Raw genomic sequence first — 20,724 nt, 5'->3', positions numbered from 1 at the left:
AACACTTTATAGGAGCACCATAACCACCCATGCATGTGGTATTGTTTGAGCCAACAAATAAGGCATGCAGTACCCCTTATGTGCGGTTTCATGTTACCCCTCTTCAACCCTTTACTGCTTCTGGGTCCTTGCAAAGCTGCTTCAAGATAGTGACCATCTTTCCCATCCTGGAACAAACATCTGCACATCCCAACAACCTGGACAACTGTGGGCCTCCCTCTCTCTTTTCTCCCCCAGTACTCTACATTTCTGTAATTTGTGGTATTCAACCAGATAACATTTCAACTGGAGAATAGCAACTTGCACTCCTGGACCGCTTTGCTGCCTTTTGAGCCAGTCACTAACGCTCTCTCTCTTACTCTGTGCCCCCGCACATGCACCCCCCCACAACACTATACCAAATCATTTTCATCTACGCCATCACCCCGGAAGTATCCACTCACATATCCAACTGTATCTACACCATCCATTACAGGATGGCACACCAGTCTCTACTGTGCAATTCTGTCAAAAATCGAAGGCATCTTCCTCCTTGACCCATCCCCCAAAGCGCGCAAGCTAGGAGGTATCTTGTATATCTTCCTTAAACTCAGACAGCAGCCAGGCTAAATCTACTTAACATACACAATATCTGCCCTATCTCCCCTTTCACTGTGCCAGAATCCTCACCAGGCTAGAATACAGCTACAGCCTCTTTGAAGGAAAGTGTCATCTACTCGTTTTCCCACTTAAAGAACTCATAAATTGCCATCCATACACTCTTCAACCTCCCTACTGTAGTCTACCCCATATTCCCTCCCCATCTCCGCTCATCGCCTCCGCAGAAGCTGGACTCTGCAGGCAGCACTAATCACCCAAAGTTCACTCTTTGAGGGCTTTAAATGCGTGCCTGAGGTGTATTTAGCCACCTCTACATCCGGCTGCCTCCGATTCTCTAACCCTGTGATCATGAGCTCTCTTCAACCTGTGTTCCAAGTCTGCCCTACATAGGTTCCCCACTTGTGCTCTTCATCCCTTCCATCTCCTTATCCTTGGAATTCACACACACACCCCTCGAAATGAAAACATGTCCACCATTCTGTAAGATCAGCCTAATTTAAAAAAACAGACAAGGATCTTTCAAGGTCTACAGGGGCCTCACAATACCCCTGGGAACATCGTCCATGTCCTTAACTGTAATTGCTAACTAATATCTATACTCTTCGTGTCCTTTTGAAAATTCGGTAAATAACCATACTCTACCCCTACCCATGATCACGCTTCAAGAGGTAGATTTTTCATATTTTTTCCACTACCATGAACACATGGAAGCAGCATTGCTCCACATAATATTGTTCTCATTGTGTGGAGGATACTAATTGTTTGACTCTTAGCATGTGTAATTACTTGATTGCTTCCAACAGTCATGACTTGACAGGAGTGATAGACTAACAACATGCCAAAAGAGATGTGTCAGTGAAAGGAAGGATACAGGTACAGCTTAGAGAGCCTCAGGTAGGGTCCCAATAGCCACCCTGCTCTACTCTACACCCTCCCCCACTCACACAATTAAACTCGTGTGCTATCCAGTTGAGGAACAAAATGGCATCAGATAGGTTTCCTGCTCCAGCACACACACCTCGACACACCTAATCTCTATATGCCTACTCGAGCACTACAGCCTCTGGTTTCTCTTCAAACCGAATACATCTTTCGCCTTTTACTACACCCTCCGGCATCCACATCCTCACACTCGCTGTCCCTCCAGCATGGAATGTGCAACTGAAAGTTCATCCCAACTACCTCCTAAGATGATGAGCAATAAATGGTCTCACAATCTTACCTCCAGACCTATGTACTGGCCCAGTTTACATCACTGAGGTTGTGGAAAATACTTGGTGTTTATGTTAAATTATTAAATAAAACTCTAAGAGTCGAGGAAAGTGAGAAAGCAAGTTGGAGGAGACACTGAAAAGGACCCAGTCTCTTAGCAATAGGGTCACATCTGGTAAAGTGCTTAATGACATGCACAAATGGGGACAGAATGAGGAAGACATTGGTGCAAACTGCAGCTCCAAATGCTGCAAGCCCAGTTCCACAAACTGTGCAGCATACAAGGAACATGCCGGCACATATGGATAGATTGCTCAAAAGAATATTGGCATTTTTTCCAGCTTGGCTGAGGGAGAGTTCATCTTATAGTACCTTATAGCAAAGAGAATTAAGCACTTTCCTGGGTTTGTAACTACTGATTGCTTGTGGCAGTAGTTACTCTGGTGTAGGTAACATTGATGGCTGCAGAGTCTACTTTCCTTGTGGTGGTCATGTGCTCTTAGCTTATCCGCGCCCCCATCCTCTTTGTGGCCATTTTGGTGGCAAGTACAGGTGATTTTCCCACGTGGATGAATACCTCTATGCAGCAAATGTTCTGCTAAGCATCTGTAATAAAGCACCATAAGGAGCAGATGGAGGAAATCTGCCAATCAATGTCCATTCATAACAGGGATAAAAAGGAGGCTCTGTAGACTTGAAAAACTGAACACACTTGCATGACCTTGTTTGCAAGCTCAAGGTTACTTCGTAATGATGAACTGTTGCAGAGCTTTATAACTTGTACACTTAGGATTCACTTAGGAGAACTTTGAAACTGTAATGAAAAGCAAACCCTTTCACGAGCAATCAGTAGTTACAAACCCAGGAGAATGCTTAATTCTCTTTGCTATATAAAAGGTTCTAGAAGATGAACTCTCCCTCAGCCAAACCGGAACAAATTCTTGGGCTTCCCTCATTTGAAATTGGCAGAGATTGCCTCAGTTTGGATGCTGGAATACCTGGTCAGTGAGCACCCCCACTGCTTATTTCTGCATCTTAGTCCACAGGCCGGCCCACTCCCTTGTGAATGCTGGGAAAATGAGTCCCCAGATATGAGACTGCACTGGTTTGTTCTTGCAGCCAAGCTACCATATCTCTCTGAAACACTTGGTGTGGACATGATCCTGCACCCTATGTGTGATGTCAGGACACCACCACTCCTACATAGTCCGCTGAAGTAACAGCCACTGAATGGAGTGAGGGCTGCCTGGGCAGTGGCTACCCTGGGTGGTTATCTTAAGTGGGTCACAGGGCTTAATCGGTTACTCAACGTGGTCTGGGAGGCTGGGGGGAGAAAGGAAACACGGAAGGGAAAGGGAGGACAAAAAGAACTTTGGAAAGCACAAAAAAGTTAAGAACACGCCCCAAATCAAACAATGGATGGGTCGTAGGCAGCAGGGGCAGCACACTTACGACGGTGGGCAGCAGTGGGGGAGATGCTGCGACACAAAGGGTCTACACCCTCGTGTCCATGCTTACGGGGTAAACACTAACTCCTTGTGGATTCTGACTGGGCATCTAGGCCAGGTAATGTTATGGGGACCAGCAGGGGGAAGCGGCTGTTCATTGTAAAGGTAAACTTGCTGCAACAGCATGCAGCCATCTAAAAATGCACAAAGAGCTGTCCCCAGTCAGTGACTTACACAACAAGCAAAGCAATATGCTCGGAGGGTATGGGGCTCCTTTGTAGCATCCTGACCTCAGTCATAGGGCCTCCCAAGGGACCCGTACCAGATTTAAATCACCAGCGGGCCATGGATGGGGACTCACTAAGGAAAATGGAAGTTGGTGAACCAGAGTGCCAAGCAAAAATATCAAGGGACTCCCAGTGGTCGACCTAACCATGCCCAAACAGGGGGAGATATATTTATCTGCATGTTAGTACTAGCAGTAATAACAGTTTAAAATAAAATTCACCAAACTGAAGACACATGAATAAATCACACACATCTACAAATACAATCAAAAGCAATTAAGACCATTATAAAAATGTACATAACATTTATCACAGCAAAAGGAGACCCCTTTGCGGCCTCTAAAATGCATTGCTATATATCGACAACACTTCATATATTCCTCATATTGCCTTCTCAGATTCTTATTGCTACAAACAAAAAATGATTCAAGCACCAACACGCCTTTGCACTTTGTGCTTGAATAATTTAAAGGTAGACCACCCGGCGTTGGCTAAAATTGAAAAGCTTCACTAAGGGAATCATGTATGTCCCACATGGCTTCCAGGACCAATTACCAAATAATAACACATGCATATTGGTTTCTCATGATGTTCCATCGCGCTTATATGCAGCTTCCTGCTTCTTTTGCCATGTCGCCCACTTAGAAGACAATAGTAGCTGATGAAATGTCCAGCACTGAAATGATAGCGACTCTAGAGTACCAATAGCAACCAGAGACATGAGCTACGCACCGGGATTAACCTTACTAACTCTGGGCTAAGGTCCAAGAACGTTAAATGTTGCCAAGAGTTTGAGAGGCTCTCTACTGTGAATGGTTGCTAATGGTTTAGCTGACTGTGGCGTACCTATCTGTTTATCAGGCTAAGCCTGGCCACACAAAGCAAACTCAATTCTAGGCGATTATTGTTCAGGAAAATGTTCTTAGGATCGATGACTATGCTCCAGCGAGATCATCCTACTCGGCTTACCTGGTGTTCTCCACCACACGCCAAGTGCTGTTATGGACGAGCAGTCAATGATGACACTTCAAGATAAACAATCAGTCACCCAATAAATTTGTAAAAATATGTTCTGTATAGAGAAGTCTGTACAAGAATGTCTACAATATACAGGTAAGCAGCTTTCCAGATATGGGCAAAGATTCAGAAATATGACCTTGCAGGCTCAGAAAATTGTTCAAGAGTCCAACATAGTCCAGCATTTCTTTCGGTGGGACACACCGGCCCCTTTAGGATTTCAAATCCCCAACTGCAATGCACTGGGCATTCCCTTCAGAACAAAGATTAATTCGGATTGGCTTATATGCAAGTCAATGGTCCAATGCAAGTCTATAGGCGAAGGTTGCAGGTCTCTACACAGAAGCCCCATGAAGGTACCAAAAGAGAACTCTGGATAAGCTCCATTTTGAGTGGTATAAAGGTCCCAAAGGAGGTGCAAACAGTTGCATCCCCTGTGAGCCATGGATGTGACTCCCTGGGGAAGCGGGTGCCTGTCGACAGCATCACAAAAAACAGGAAAGAGCTCAGAGGACATAAAACATAGGCAGAGAGGGATTTTCTACTTAAATCATTCTCTCCTAAACAAGGGGCATGCTGAAACACCCTGGTTAATGCAATGTTAATAATCAGTGGACGAAAGGATACATGTCGGGAAATTACTTTGTTCCTGGCCTACATTGCTTTTCTTTAACCACTCCTTCTCCCCGTTAATGCACTCATTACTCCTTCATGCCTACCTACTCTATTCACTTTCAAAGCGCAAATTGATTAAAAGATGCACTTGTGAAAATGACGTTGGGACAGGATTATGCATGAGGCTCACTTCATGTTAGTGAAGTTAGACCACCGCCAGTTTATGGAGCAAACAAGGGGCAGAATTGAGGCTTAGGACCAGGATTAAGGTGACGGGTGAGTAGGTACGGGATGAGGGCACCGGTGAAGGATAATGGCACAAGATGAAAGTGCAGGATGACAGCACAGGTCCAGTCAAGAAGGTTATATGAGGCAAGTTTAAAAGACAAGGGCACATGGCAGTGGGGCATATGCAAGCCAAGGGCACACAATGCAAGTGGTTACTCACTGGAAGCCAGCGCTTCAGTCTCGGTGGAAGGCACTTTGTAGATCTTTCCTCCCTTATAGACAAAGCTGCCCTCTACCACCTTGAAATCCAAGTAACGGGTCACCTCAGTGTAGAGCAGCATCTTCACCAGCTGACCTGGAGGGAGAAGGAAGCAGAGGTAAGATGGCGCTGAGCGGGAAGAGAGGAAGGAGGCGGCATAGGCGATTAGAGGAAGGGGATTAAGGGGAAAGCGAAGAAGAAAGAAGATGAGAGAAACAGAAAACAATGGAAGAGCAGAGGGAGCGGCAGAGAGGTACAGCAGGAGATGCAGCGATACGACTGAGAAAAGTATATACATAAACAGATAAGTGAACAGATAAATACAGAAACTGCAGCAGCTGAACAGCTGCAGCAGTTGACCAAAGAGGGTCTACACGCAACCCTCTTTGGTCAAAGTTCGGGGAACAGAGACCTCTGCAGCTGAACGGCATGACACACAACACCCTATGCAGCTGCACAATCCACACTCCTCTCTGTGGAGAGCACACATTGCCAGTATCAGCTGTCCTGCAGAGCAAATATCTCAGCATTTATACTTCAAGGCACACAGAGCCTTCAACAGCTGCACTGTGCAGTAGGCACAGCCTTCTGAAGCCACACTCAATACACAAAGCCCCTACAGCCACATTTTATAAAATACACAGGTGGTAGTAGTCCCACAGTACGGTGAATTCAAAAGCCCTCAGCAGTGCATTGTAGAGCACCCACATTCCTATGCAAGCACACTGAATAGTACGCATTCCCTTCATAACCATACTGTATGGTTTGCAGAGCTCTTTGCCGCTACAGTGCATGGCAGAGCACACACAGCCGCCCTTCAGACAAACTGTACGATGTAGACAGCAATCAACAGCCATGCTATGTGGCGCACCAAACCTCTAATACTGCCTCACTCCATGGCAAGCAGCAGTTTGCCACCACTGCTATACACACTCTTCACGTCAGAGGCCACACAGCTCTATGCAGCCACACAGCACAGAACACCATCTGATGCTCCATTGCAGTGCACACAGAGCAAGTGGTAGACGCATGGCTGGCTAGGGGGCGCACACACACACATGCGCACACACACACACACACACACACACACACACACACACACACTTCCGCTGCAAGACGCATAGGTGCCACACAGCCCACAGCATGACACACACAGCACTTCATAGCCCCAGTGCATGGCATATGCAGCCTAGAGCAGCAGTATTACACAGCATGCAGGTCTCTAAAGCTACCCTACTTTCCCCATACAGTCCTAGCCTTCAAAAAGCAAGCACAAGGATCCACCCATGTGGAGTAGAACGCACAAAGTTATGTGCCATTCAAATCAGAAATGTGTTGGTGCTGGTAGTGCAGAGAATGGGGTATTGATGCGGTTTAACCCAAGAGATTCAGCTAAGGGGTGTCCGAGAAGCATGAGAGCTGCATGTTCCAGAATGGCTGGATCTGATGACTATCTCTGCCACCAGAGGGAATGGGGACCTGGAAACGAAATCCAGGTCTGAATGGTGGAAAGGCTGGAGCTGGTACGGATTTGTAGATTAAGTGTATTAAGAAATGAAATTTAAAAAATGTGTTTTTTTTATTGTATCTGGTTTAAATTAAACATTTACAAACAGTCATAAAACAAGAATACAGGCACAAGGTAGAGCTGCAAACTTGGATAAATAAAATAAACAAAATGTCATACAAATCACATGATATTAACTAATAAACGTTTCGTTTTAGGTAGACGTGCTAAAGGGCAGTGTTGTGATACAGACATCAGGGATGTGCATTATACTGTCAAATAAAGCCAAGCAGTGATACATGTATAGAGTGATTATGGAATCCAGAATCCAGTAAAGATTGATAAAAACAAGGGACTCAGTTACCACCAGTCAGTGTTTTGTCCTACAACGGAATGTGCACGGCACATCTACTCACCATTTGCCATCAGGAATTTAGGGATGAGATCCACGTTCCAGTCGCGGCCCCTGCCCATGCTCTCTGGTGGTCCTTCACAAATGTCAAATCTCTTATAGAGCTGCCGGAAAAGAAAAGAGTGGGTCAGAGATGCAAACACACTGCCATGAACACACAAGGCACAAACTGCAGAAAACACACACACCCCCCGTTGCCCCCAACATGAAAGTCAGGGGCATACGCTGATAGAGGATTTCTCTCGGCTTCTGTTTTCTTGGATCGAGGGGAATCTACCCACAAGCAGGCACCCTGGTTACCCTCAAGTCCACCCGACTCTCCTAGGGGAAAATATGGCAGAGCAGCCAAAGCGCCACTCTCATGGTGGACGCAATGTGGTTAAAGGTGCAGTGAACCCTTCATAACATACAATACGTCCAGGCCCAAGTCATACATCAGTAACAATATAAATCCTCTGTTGCTATGCAGGAAAAGGGAAATGAACATACTAGTTGGATAACATTGGGAGGATAGCTCAGCGGCAATGTGCTCTCCTTGGACGCAAGGCGACACGGAGCAACACAGGTTCGATCCCCGGGTCCGCGCTTAGAAACCTCTGGGTATTAAGCGCGTTATAAATAACCTATCATTGTAAAGTGGGTAGTTGTGAAGTATTAGGTTGTGGCCCTACCTAGCTAGAGTAAGCAGAGCTAGGTCCGATGACTGGAACATACAGTGCGATGCTCTGTTGGGGACATTGCTGGGAGGGGAGGATGTTGGAAGACTTCCCAACAGGTGGGTTGCGTCTTCTAGGGCAATCGGGCTGGGGTGAGTCGGTTAAATGTCAGGCAGTGCATGCTGTGGCCAACATTTCCCAATCCACTCTTGGGAGAACTTCTTAGGAAATCTCCTGAACAACATTATTGACCCCTTGGCCCAACAGGAAATGCGTGCGAGATGAGCGCACGTTTCTGTGTGGACAGAGAGATGGGGAGCACTGTAGCTGTTGGTGTGGTGCAGTGGAGGGTTGAAGAGTGAGAGACAGGAAACGCCACCATCCTCTGCTAGTGCGATGGGAAGGAGGTGTGGGGAGTGAATGTGGATTCAGATTTGGTGCAATTGGGCAACTGCCCAACAGGTTTCCGGGCTTGCAGGGTTTGGGAAGATTCAGTCACATGTCAGGCTTTCCTTCATGTGATGCTCCTACCCGATCGGCCTCGCTGGGAGCGCCCTCTGCACCTCATATGTCCCCTTGACTTGCCCGGCAAGACAAACTGTTTCTACATTTCCTTGTGAGTGGCAAAACTCACTTTCCTTCTAAGCTATCTCGCAAAAGATTTCCATCTGTGAGATTTGGAATGGCAAATGCAATTGGCAATATCCATTTTGTTCATTGCAACCTAGTGCTTTTCCATTTAGAATGCCTGCCTCTTGGAGTAGCGCTAGTTTGGTATATGCAACATGCTTCCATACATTTGGTTCCTTCTTTATAGTCAATTTGTTATTTTCTGGCTTGTATGCATTAAATAAGGATGATATGTTGATTAAAATGAAGAGAAGTAAATGAAGCATGGGAAACAATTTTAAGAGTGTTTTTTCAAGTTTGGAACATGATTAATACGAAACGACTATTCTTCATATTTGGCTTCAGTCCGCAAACTTGACAAGCTATGGGGGTGAATACTAAATGTGCTATGCGGCACGCCCCTAGTTTATAGTTCTCCTGAAAAGTCAGATTGATCAATAATGGGTCCGGTTGGTAATTGTGTAGTTTCCTCCTCCACGGGGACACGATTGGTTATGCCCTTTCTATGTGCTCTTCCTCAGCCGTTTCCGTTTACCTCATCCGATGGCATCCCAACACACCAGGTTCGGCCCATAAAGGCACGGGGCAGGGCTTGCAAAAACAATAGGGCATGCCAGTACATTATATAGGGCTCCTTTAGAAACCAGACAGGGCCTGTAAACAAAAGCGCGAGCTCTGCACAGATGGGGACCATATCTACGAGGCAAATAGCTGAGTCATCAGAAAAAAAAACAAAATCAGGATTTCCGGGTTTGCGAATGAAGCCAACTTTGTATTTCCAGCACAACCCAAAGCATACGACACACGTCTTAGTCAAACTTCATTCTTTGCTGTTCTTTGGGAGACCCATGCAAGTAGGGAGTAGGAGACCAGGGAGCTCATTTTGCTTCCAATTGTAGCTGCAACATAAACGGCCCCCCTGCCACATTTTTGTCATTTGCACAGTAGAGTGGAAATGGCAAGGGCAAAAGGCGCTGTATGCGTGTGTACACCGCCTTTTGCTCTTGCACTTTAGCACTGCTCCTTGCAAAGTGAGTAAACGCTGCTGGCATGCTGCATGCCACTGTCAAACACAATGGGGACCCTGATTCCTCAGTCCTGGCAATCCAGGGAATCTTCACACTCCTGGCAATCCAGGGAATCTTCACACATGCATACACAAATAGCCACGGACTGGAACTCTAAAAAGGAGGCAAAACGCCTTCTCACTTCCTAATGCCAAAACGAATTCAAGTATTTAAACATAGAATAAATCAATGGGAGTGGCTGTTTAGCAGAAAATAAAATATGCACCTTCTTTATTATTTGTTTTTCTAGAAAAAGCCACACATTGTAGCCATATTGATGTCTTCACTGTGTAACACATTCCGTTAATCAACCAACCTGACCACTAATACTTAAACATCCATCATTTTATGATGCTACATTTAATACGCTGCAGGAACCAACATCACTACTCTTCAATACAACATAGATGTCGACACATTGTGTTTCAGCCAAACTTGAGTTTTTCTCATCTTGTTTTTCTAAGGCTAAAGTTAGCTACCGCTAGGAATAACAATTTCCAAATGGTGTGCACAAACCTGTACCCCTGTTTTAATTTAGGGCGCCATCAATTACCAGCAGCCAATGTGTCGCAACATTATTTTGTCCATTCTAATCTGTGGCTCTCTAGCAGAGACGCCAGCACACTAGAGTTGGCGGCTGTAGTCCCGTGCTTCTTTTAATCAAACTGTGTGCTGTTATTCGTAGCTTTGAAGGTCGCTCTTAGGCCAACAGGGAGCCAGTCTAGTACTGTGAGTGAAGGGGTGATATGTTCTCTGGGTGAGAGGGCAAAGAGCAGTCTGGCTGCTGAGTTTAGGATTCGTTGGAGTTTCTTGAGCTGGCTTGCTGGGACGCCGAAATAGAGGCAGTTTGGCGGACATTGGCATGCAGTCTCTCCTTCAATGCTATATTGTCACTAAAAAAAAGATTGAATAACGTTGTGAGAATGCAGCCCTTTCGCACCCCCCAATTTGATGGAGGACACTAACGGTCGTCTCCCCTCCGGTCTCACACCAACCCCTGCCATAGTTTCAAGAATGTAGGCGTCTAATTAAACTCAATAGGTTAGGTGCTACCCTGGCTTCCCTATTGATCCCTACAAAAATACACCGTCAACGACCTCGAAAAGTCATTAACAGGCCCGTTGTTTGCATCCTCCCCATTCCGATTGAGCCCTATGGGGGCTCGAATGGGAATGGGGATGTACAGTGTCTGGGTTCCTGGAATGGGGAAATACCGGGCCCTCCAAGGTCGGAATGGCCCGGTATTTCCCCATTCCAGGAACCCGCACCCGGTACCCGGAATGGGGGTAGCCATGTCACAAATCGCAGCATGGCTACCTCCAGGGTCGTAATGACTCCCATAGTCCAAATGATATTAAGCCCCAAAAACCTTTTGGCCAAACGTTTGTTAGGTAGCATTTAATAGGCCCTGTCAGACCCTTTTGTTTACTCATTAATGATGGCTTTATAAGTTCTCCATAATTCTCTTACTCCCTTGCCAGTTGCCCTCAGGCTTGGAGGCAGCTTCTTTAACTGCCTGTGGAAGAGTTTGCTTTAAATCAGGGCCGTTCTCGTCAAATCATTCACATTTTTTGTTCCTAATTTGCTGATCTGAGGAATATCACCATTCAATATCCACTTTTTTGCTTATATACCAATACATCTCATTATGGTCTAATTTTGAGCAAATATCTTCATACCACTTCACATCTGCTGTGCATCACAACCTCCCCTCAACCCACTCCCCCCGCAACAGGATTTCAAGCTGTTCAATCAATGCCATAATTTGGGGAATAAGGACCTCAGACTTAAAGACTATCTGATACTTACCACAGAGTTCACTGCAACACGGTTCCCTAACACGAACCGGAACACACTCAAATGGGGGGCCACCATTGTTCCAACATGGTGGTCCCATGTGGAAGAAAGGGCTTGGGATTAGCCCCTTTTGATGTATTTTGACCCTTGTGATACCGGTCGGCCTGGGAAATCAGGGCGAAAAGGCTAGGGAAAGAAGTTCAATGGGAGAAATTGGGGGGGAGAATAAGACACAGAAACAGGAAAATGTGGGTTGATTGGGAGAGGTCAGAGGAGGTGGCAGACCGACAGTCTAGAAGGAGGAAAGACGGTGGATTGGAGTGTTGAGTTGGTTTGGAGAGAAGGTGGGGTATTGGTTGATGAGAGCAAGTGATATTGAGTTGCGAGTGTGCATGTAAGATGGATGAGTACGAATATTAGAGGCAGTGTAAAGGGTGAGTGAATGGTGATTGAGCGAGTGAAAGGAGGTTGACTGAGTAGAAGGCTGGGTGGAGTAGTAGTGTTGTGGAAAGGAGTAGTAGTAGGGCGGAAAGTTTTAAGGAGAGAGGAAGTAAAATCAAAAGGGTTGAGGTAGGAAGTAGAGAGGAACATCAGAGAGAAAGATAAAAAAGAAAGAGAAAGAAAAAGAGAAAAAAGAGCAAGAGATGGTGCATGCAGTAGTAGGGAGAACAGTAGGAGGAGGAAAGGAACAGTGACATAGGGATATGGAGAGAAACATCAGGACGTGAATGGAAGGAGACAGAGAGGGGCTCCAGTAACTGAAAGGCATAACCCTACAACTCCTTAGAACTAACCTTAACAGGTGTCTAGATCCAGCATACAAAGTCCCAGAGGGAGATTATACAGATAGGACCATTGCCTTCAGGTCCTCACTGACAGCAAGGCAGAAGTTAGACAGTAGGGACACCTGGGTTTGAGAGGAAACTACTTTTTACAGATGGGAGTGACAAGAAGGGGATATTGTGCTTATGGTATTCACCTTCACCCCAGTAACAGATGGGTCATTTGGTCCCTTAATGAACAAAGGTGAATGTTGGACCCATGCAATCCCTATCCTCCCAAAGCAGCATGATCCATCACTTGCTAACAATTTCCACAAAGCCTGTCATTGGGCCTAGAGCCAAGGGTAAATAAATATTCCCCTTTGATAGTTACCTACACATAATTAACCAGGACGTGAACATTTACCCATGGATGATCTTGGATATTATCCGGCCCTATTCCCACTTGTAAGTCGACTTTCACTGCAAGTGTTGTAGCTATAGACTAGCTCAAATTGTATCGGTGGGCCAGGACCTACCTATTTGAGGACTAGTATGAACCTGAATCCTCAGGGCTCCCAGGGAGCCACCAGCGTTTATGTGCTTTGATCTGTGGTGGGTCCTCTCCTTGGATCCTAGAGGATGTGAACCCTCCATCAGCATGGGGACAACGTGCAGTGTTGAGAAAAGAGGGAATTAAGAGTAAAATGCTTGCCTCTTTTCCTACGGCAGATTGACAAGATGGCGCTTGCCCACTGTTGGTGATCACAGAGCACTCCAAAGGGCTGGAATACACTGGATGCCAAACACCCCCCTTTGATTTGGCACCCTACTAGCAGATCTGATGCAGTTTTCTCCTACAGACTTTCATTGAGAAGCACTCTCCTGCACACTTACCTGCCGGGGGAAGAGACCCCAAATGGGTGCCTGTATCAAAGCTCCAGAAGCCCAGAGTGAATTTCTGATTCTCCACTCTGCAGGCCTCCAGATCATTTGATCAGAGCCAGGCATGATAAGCCAACCTCTCCAAACAACACTAGCCTGAGTGAGTGGAACCATGCATGGGCTACATTCCATTTAAGTCACTTTTTGGGAGCTTCTTCTGCCTCCTCTTTCCCTGTCACTGCTTGCTGAATCTCCATGCACAATCCCATAGTGCATTTCCATGGACTTTAGGGGTAGGGAATAAAGAAGGTCACAGCAGGGGAGGGGGAATTCCTGAACTATAAAAAACTGTTTGGAACTGCTCTTACGAGCTGGACAATGCTTACTGGCGGCCTTCACCATAATGCAAAAACTAATAAATGTTAAGAAAACGAATAATAAAATGTTAAACAAAAAATGAAAATCATTGGCCCACAAGAGGGAAATCCAACAAAAATAAATCTGCAAGACCACAGACGGAGCACTGCAAACCAACACCATCAACAGGGTTAAGCACCCAGATGAAGCAAGATCCCCATCATAGTAACTAACTCATGGGACGTTCTTCTCCTTTAAGGACCGTGCGCTTGTGTGAGATGGGGACTGAGAGTGTGCATGGTCAAACCCAATCAGCCATCTCAGTCTCACACCCTAGGGTTGTTTTAAATCCTCTATTGAGGTTGACTTACAAACGTGTATATATATAGCAGAAGGTAAGCGAGCAATTTATTTTAAATAAGGGGGGGCTGAAGGATTAAGAGCACGACAAAGTTATTTCACTTTAACAAATTACGCAGCTAAAGGATTCACATGCTATGCCCTATCCTGACAACCAGTAGTTTGTTTTGTAAAATGCATCATTTATTTCTCTTTAATTTATGGGCATCAATCATGAGTTAGCTATGGCACTGATCTGAAGCCTGGGATATCCCCCACTCCCATGTTTAGACTGTCATACTGTGAGAAACCTGGCGGTGTCTCCCTGACTAGTCGTCGGGGATCTGTCATCCAGGGGGACCGGACACGGCCATCGCTATTGGATCCAGTTCCTTGGGATGGACCAGTGAGGGAGGATCACCTGGATGAGTGGTCCTTGAAGAGTGGAAAAAGGACACCGACGTGTGAGATGCGGTATCCCACTTTTTCTAGCACCTTTCCCCCAGCCTATCACGTAGGATACTCAGACACTCAACCCCATCCCCCTTTTCCGACACAAACACTTTCTTACACCACGAAAGACAACGGACTAACACTAGAGCCATTTACCTGACATGTCCCAACACAAGGGTCAGTCAAATGACCAGAACCACACACACCTGACCGCCCTTTCCCTTCCCCACAGGGGAAAAAGGTGGAGCACAAGAGCACATGACGAGCTAGGCAGACCGCAGGACGAGACAGCTATGCAAGCACGGAAGTTCAAGAGGAGGAGAAAGGCGGCGAGAATCGAAGATCCTGATAGCTGAAAACGGAACTGTCATCTTGTGCTGGGAAAGCTCGAGAGTGTGCTGTGCTCAGGAGTCCCGCCTTGTCCCGTGCTCAAAATGTGGGGAAGAGACACCCCGGCTACCACAGCCTGACATCATTTGTGAACACTTCTTTCTTTTTTTGTGAATCTTATCTTATAGTCTTTTTGTATTTAGTTGTAAGGATTGGCAATAGGTTTTTTGGTATAGGCCCTTTTACTTGACATGATGCCACTAGGACTGCTTATTATTATTTGATGGTGGTAGTTTGCTTTAGATTTAGGTTTGGATTAGGTCGTTTTTCCAACCTGCACATACAGTTTAATAAACACCCTTTGAACTGCGATCACTTGTGTCTGTCTTTACTGTTGCCACCATGAGTTCCTTACAATACTCAAACACTGCATGATGAAAAAAATATGCATTTAACGCATTAGTAGCTCTATCACTTTAGGTGGCAGAGTATGTTTCATGTTATACTATAAAAGGTTTAGAGCAGCAATATTATTACTACATGCAAGTTACTTTTTCCATTTGCAGCGTGAACGTTCACATGCTGCCTGCAGATCTTCCAGCTGTGTTTCTGCTCATGAAGGGGAGGGGGCTGTGAAGATGTGCTTGCAAAGCAGATGTTGAAGAACTGCTAGTCACATTAAAGAACCCTGTCTTCCCTGAATGCAGAGTGATGTTTTGTGAGCGGGTGTGCAGAGCTCTATGTTGCCACCCTACAAGTGTTCCTTATAATGGGATGTTTTGTAAAAACAAAGTTAGAAAAAATTAATAATGGAAGGCTTTGTATGCATGGAACATGCTCGCAGTGTCGCCGAAAGCTGTGCATGATATTTACAGCTGAACACATTGTACTAGATATCCAGCAAGGCCTGCCTTAGCCATGGATTCTCCCTTTTGTGAGTGACCAGAAGCAACAAAGTACTGATCTTTCAAAAAAAAAAAAATGTCTTTGGGTCCACAGTGCAGGACTTCACGTCTTTAAAGAGTGATCTGCATAGAATTCTGATGCATGACGCAACACCCTACCATTTTAAGGCAATCCCTTTTTAGCAAAATTTGGGAAAGTTTTGGAAATTTGGATCATTTACTCGGGAGGCATTTAAAACAAAACACACAAAACAACTTTTGTTCAAACCCTTCAGTAGTTCTCTTCTGGGAAAGGATGGAGGAATACCTACAACAGGAGATCCTTCGATAAAGAGTCCCGTTGGAGGAGTAACTAAGTTTGTGAAAGGATTCCTAAACTGAAAAGAACAAAGCGCCCAATCGTGATCATGCCCAAAGTCTACTTAATCCAATGTCCAATCCCAATTGTGTTCACTTCTCAGGTGTCTGCATGCAGCAAAAAGTCCACCACTAAAGTCCAAGAATGGTTTTGAGTGCACCAGCACACACTGCTTGCCGTTGGAAGGTGATCTGACTGAGGTACAGCCCTTTGGGTCTCTTTCACCTTGTGATACACTTCTACGGGGCCAAGACCTTCCAGTGGACTCCCTTATTCCTGGGGTAGGGGTTTCTAACCTTCGGCTACTCAGATACTTTGGACGCATCAAGCACAGCCAGCATATTCAATGGTGAGGGACCACGAGCGTCAAAGTCCAGAATATCCATAGAACCAAAGATTGCAGAACCTCTGTCCTACGTGTTTCTTTATTTTCTTACAAAGGCAAGCCTCTGTAACGTTCCCCACTTACCATGGGCAAAACTATGTATTGTTCCCCTAGATGTTCTTTGGGAAGGCCCACACCCCCAACCTAACCCTTTTCCAGTCCTCCTGTGCTTGAAACTGCTAGCCGCCTGCTCCGTTTAGATTCTCAGGGCCAAGGCTCATATTTAGCTTTATAGGCTTTGCCATAACCATCAGGATCTGGATAGCAACCTAGCAGGCGATTCTCCCACTTGTCTTCTGTATCCTCTACCTTCTGAGTCAAAGCCCCCAGCAGTCTCTTTGCTCCAATTGTTTCTGCAATTATGAGCCACTTCACGGTGCAGCCTATTAGGCTTCACCACTTCCTATGTCTTAGGGCTCTGATCGTGTGGCCCAATTGGCTTGACCACTTCTTGCACTCGTCTTGATCTCACTCCTCCCATGTCAACAACTCTAAGGGAGCCCCTCTTAACCCACTCAGTCTCAAGGTTTCTTCCTCTTTTTCTGGGTTGGGCACCAATTGTTTTAATGAGAGTGCGGGGTGTGCGTGTGTGTGATAGCTAATGGTTCCAACTCCTTTCCATGAACATGCCATGTTTACACATTTAGGTTTAGGTGTGGTGGATTTTTTAATAACTCAATTAGGTCAATACCAGAGGCCCTGTGGCCTGAAGTCTCAAATAAGATGTACCCCACATTGGTTTCAGGCATCACAAACCAACACAACAATAAAACACATACCCCCAACATCCTTCGATACAAGAAAGACAACGAAACAAGACAGGAAAACAAAAACCGGAAGGAAACCTCAACCCAACAGAACAGAAACTACCCACCAATATACAAAACACCCAGGAACCCCGTGGGGACACTGAAACGGACGAAGGATACGGCCAAGAAAAGAGCAAACACGTTATACATCTCATGCTACTTCTCCACCTACAATTGCAACTCAACGGAAAACAAACTACCAGCAAACAACCCACAAGCAAGAGCCCAAACCTGGATTACCTGTATTCCAACAGGACGCCAAAACAAACATACCATAATGCATAACATAACAACTCAGAAGACACTGTTGGCAAAACTCCAATAAGAATCAGGGTCACACTTCAGATCATAACCGTCGTCACCCCCTACATAACCAAAGGCTGGAAAAACGCCTTTACGTACAAACAACCAACCACCATGAAGCAGTAGTAAAAAAACTGCCGTCAAGTTAATTAAACTCCTCAACCAAGAGACTGAGTACCCAACGTAACCTCAACAAACAGCATCGAGAGAAAGCCAAGTAATGAAATTCCAACAAACACCCCCCCTCCGGCTGGGACTCAAGAAAGGACAGACAACAACTCACAAGGGAAAATAGACACACTGCACTGCAGTTTACTCAACTTAAGATCCATGGCGAAGCACAAAATATAAATATACGACTTCCTAAGCGAGGGTAGCACAGACGCACTCATCTTCATAGAAACATGGCTATCAGACAACTATAAGACAATCGCCCATGAAGCCATATTGGACAATTTCACACTAATACATGCCAACAGAGGAAACCGAAGATGAGGCGGAATTGCAATTGTACACGAAGACCACATTTGTGCCACGGCACTCCCCTCAACGTACATAGAAAACTGCAAATCTCTCCTTATCAAGATCAAACTCAGCGATCAAGCCAACATAGTTCCTTATAATCTACAGACCACCATCATACAACCCAAACTTTTCAGCGAGAGTCAGACTCCATCGCCAACCTTTCAACCTACCATGATAACCTGATCATCTTGGGAGATTTCAACATCTGGTTCCAAAGAGAACGAAACTACAGCAAAGTCACTCTGCGCCTGTGAGGAATTTGACCATCCGCACAGTGGGTGTGTGCTCACGTGTTTTGTTTTAAAGTTGTAAATGAAATTGAATGATGGTATATCAACCTCCGGAAAATGTGTGGGGCTAATCCGCACACATTTTCCTATGCTCACCGCATGACATACACATAGACCCGTGTACTCTGGGTGAACACAGCCTACAGGCGCAGTCCCCAGTCATATTTAGTTGGGATATGACAACCAGGATTACACCATGTCATCTCAGAAGAGGGATGACCAAACCCTGCCGATGGTGGCAATCATTAACATACGAATAGAGTGTACTACAAACAGGCCCACTGGAGCCCCGGAAATTGATTTGTCACAGCACCCTGCTGGAAACACTCCAATCGAAAGAAAATAATGAACAAGTCCACTCACAATGCCAGACGATTAGACGCAATCTTCTGCAAAGGCAGACTCTCTACCAGCACCCCACAGGTACCAATGATATAGAGTGACCACCACTTGATACCATTTTCTGTCAAACCTCTGACTCGCATACTACCCAGAAACACAATATTGCACACTAGAAAAGAAACTGGAAGAACCTGGATCTGGAATCCTTAACAGAATTTCTGGAAGCAACTCAACCAAACATCGCCGAGCTGAACAATGATTCTGGCTATGCAGAAAAAATATGCAAAGCCTGGATCACTGAGGCCATAGACCAACTGGCACCACCAAAACCTTTCAAAGCCTCTGCAATGAGAATGGCAGCAAGGTGGTTCACAGAAGAGGTGAGAGAACTCAGAAAAACAAACAGCAAACTGGAGAAACTATGGAGAAACCACTACAATCAGTGTGACAAAATAAAGTAACAAATACAGCTCAAAATATACAAATTAGCAGTCCTCAAAGCAAAAAAAAAAATACTATGCCACTAGAATCGAAGTGGCAACAAACCCACAAAAAACTCTTCAGAGTCATCAAAGGAATCAAAAAACCTACATTATGCAACAAAGGCATCACCCCATCACAAACACTATGTGACAGCATCACCAACTACCTAAGAACAAAAATAGAAACAATCCAACAGACCATTGAAGCAGACCATGCAACTATAAACACAAATACAACCATGGAACCACCAACAACTGGCAATCCACCAACCGCAACCGCATTCCACTGATTTTAACCCATAAATGAAGACATTGGGCTTCATTACAACGTTGCCGGTCTGGAAACAACGGTGCTGGTATATTTACCGGTCCGTTGTCTCCGTACTGGCAAAGTACAAGACTTTGGGGCGGGTGCCCTCCCACCCGCCAGGCCTGACTTGTCAGGCTGACTGGCACACGCCCACAGACTTTCATGGAAGCACCAGCACCATTATTACCAGTGCCGGTGTTTCTGTGGTCCCCATTCCCATAGAGTCATGTTAGACTCTATGGGAATGGGGAACAATATATTACCGGCACCTAGCTCCCGGTCCGCCGGGACTTGTAATGTCAGTGTTACCGGGAAGCTAGGTGCTGGTAACTGCTTACGGGTCCAGCGGCTACCTGCCGGTTTTACCGGCATGGTAACTGCCGGACCCGCAATGAGGCCCATTTTCTCCACACTAATAAAGGACACTAACTTTGCTGGATCCTCAAGCGATCCATGCCCCCCAGGCATTTACAAAGAAATCCTCAACCACAGCACACCAACTTATTACTACCAGATACTGATGAACCTATCCCCAATCACAGGAATAGTATCAAAATCTTTCAAATCAGCGGACCTCAAGCCACTCCTAAAAAATGAAGCGGGAAGCGCAGAAGACCCCACCAACTACGGACCAATATCTAACATACCCTACCCTGCAAAACTACTGGAGAACCACATATGACATACATTACTCACAGTTATCGTATTTCTGATGATTATAACTGCTTAGATTCACATGCTGTGCATATAGTCCGACTTGTAGTAGTAATCGCAGAGTATTGCATCTTTTTTCGAAGATCGAAAGGGACCGGGACATGGGTGTGACTGTAACACTATCCCTAACGTGACGTGTAGTGTACCCAAAATCCTTCACACGCTGAGGTCCCACTTGTTGTTTTTGTTCTGCCGTGAGGGAGCCTTACAGAGGCGTGAGTGAGTACAGACGTAAGTAGGTGTAAGATGTCTATGTTCCTTCTACTCCAAGAGGGGAGGAAGGGTCGGTGCATGTGAATCTAAGCAGATGCAACCATCAGAAATACGATTACCGTGAGAAATGTATGTCTTCCGATGTTTGTCAATCTGCATAGATCACATGCTGTGTATAGACTAGCGAGCAGTACCACAATATGGTGGTGGGATGTGTGAAGGACAGTA

At 45.6% G+C, this 20,724-nt stretch overlaps 1 protein-coding gene across 1 annotated transcript in view; it reads right to left on the bottom strand.

Moving 5' to 3' along the window:
- The window catches only part of GDI1 (GDP dissociation inhibitor 1), a 268,309-nt gene that overhangs the window by 99,979 nt on the left and 147,606 nt on the right, over window positions 1–20,724 (bottom strand). Inside the window, exons 3-4 of the mRNA XM_069645471.1 lie at window positions 7,590–7,689; window positions 5,628–5,762 (exon numbers count right to left, since the gene is read on the bottom strand). Of these exons, the coding sequence (XP_069501572.1) occupies window positions 5,628–5,762; window positions 7,590–7,689 (235 nt within the window). The remainder of the gene's footprint in view (window positions 1–5,627; window positions 5,763–7,589; window positions 7,690–20,724) is intronic.

Source organism: Ambystoma mexicanum, chromosome 2p (genome assembly GCF_040938575.1).
Source record: "Ambystoma mexicanum isolate Mex_15411 chromosome 2p, UKY_AmexF1_1, whole genome shotgun sequence".
Taxonomy (NCBI): domain Eukaryota; kingdom Metazoa; phylum Chordata; class Amphibia; order Caudata; family Ambystomatidae; genus Ambystoma; species Ambystoma mexicanum.
Note: the sequence above shows the minus strand (reverse complement) of the source record. Positions and strands in the feature narration are given on the sequence as shown.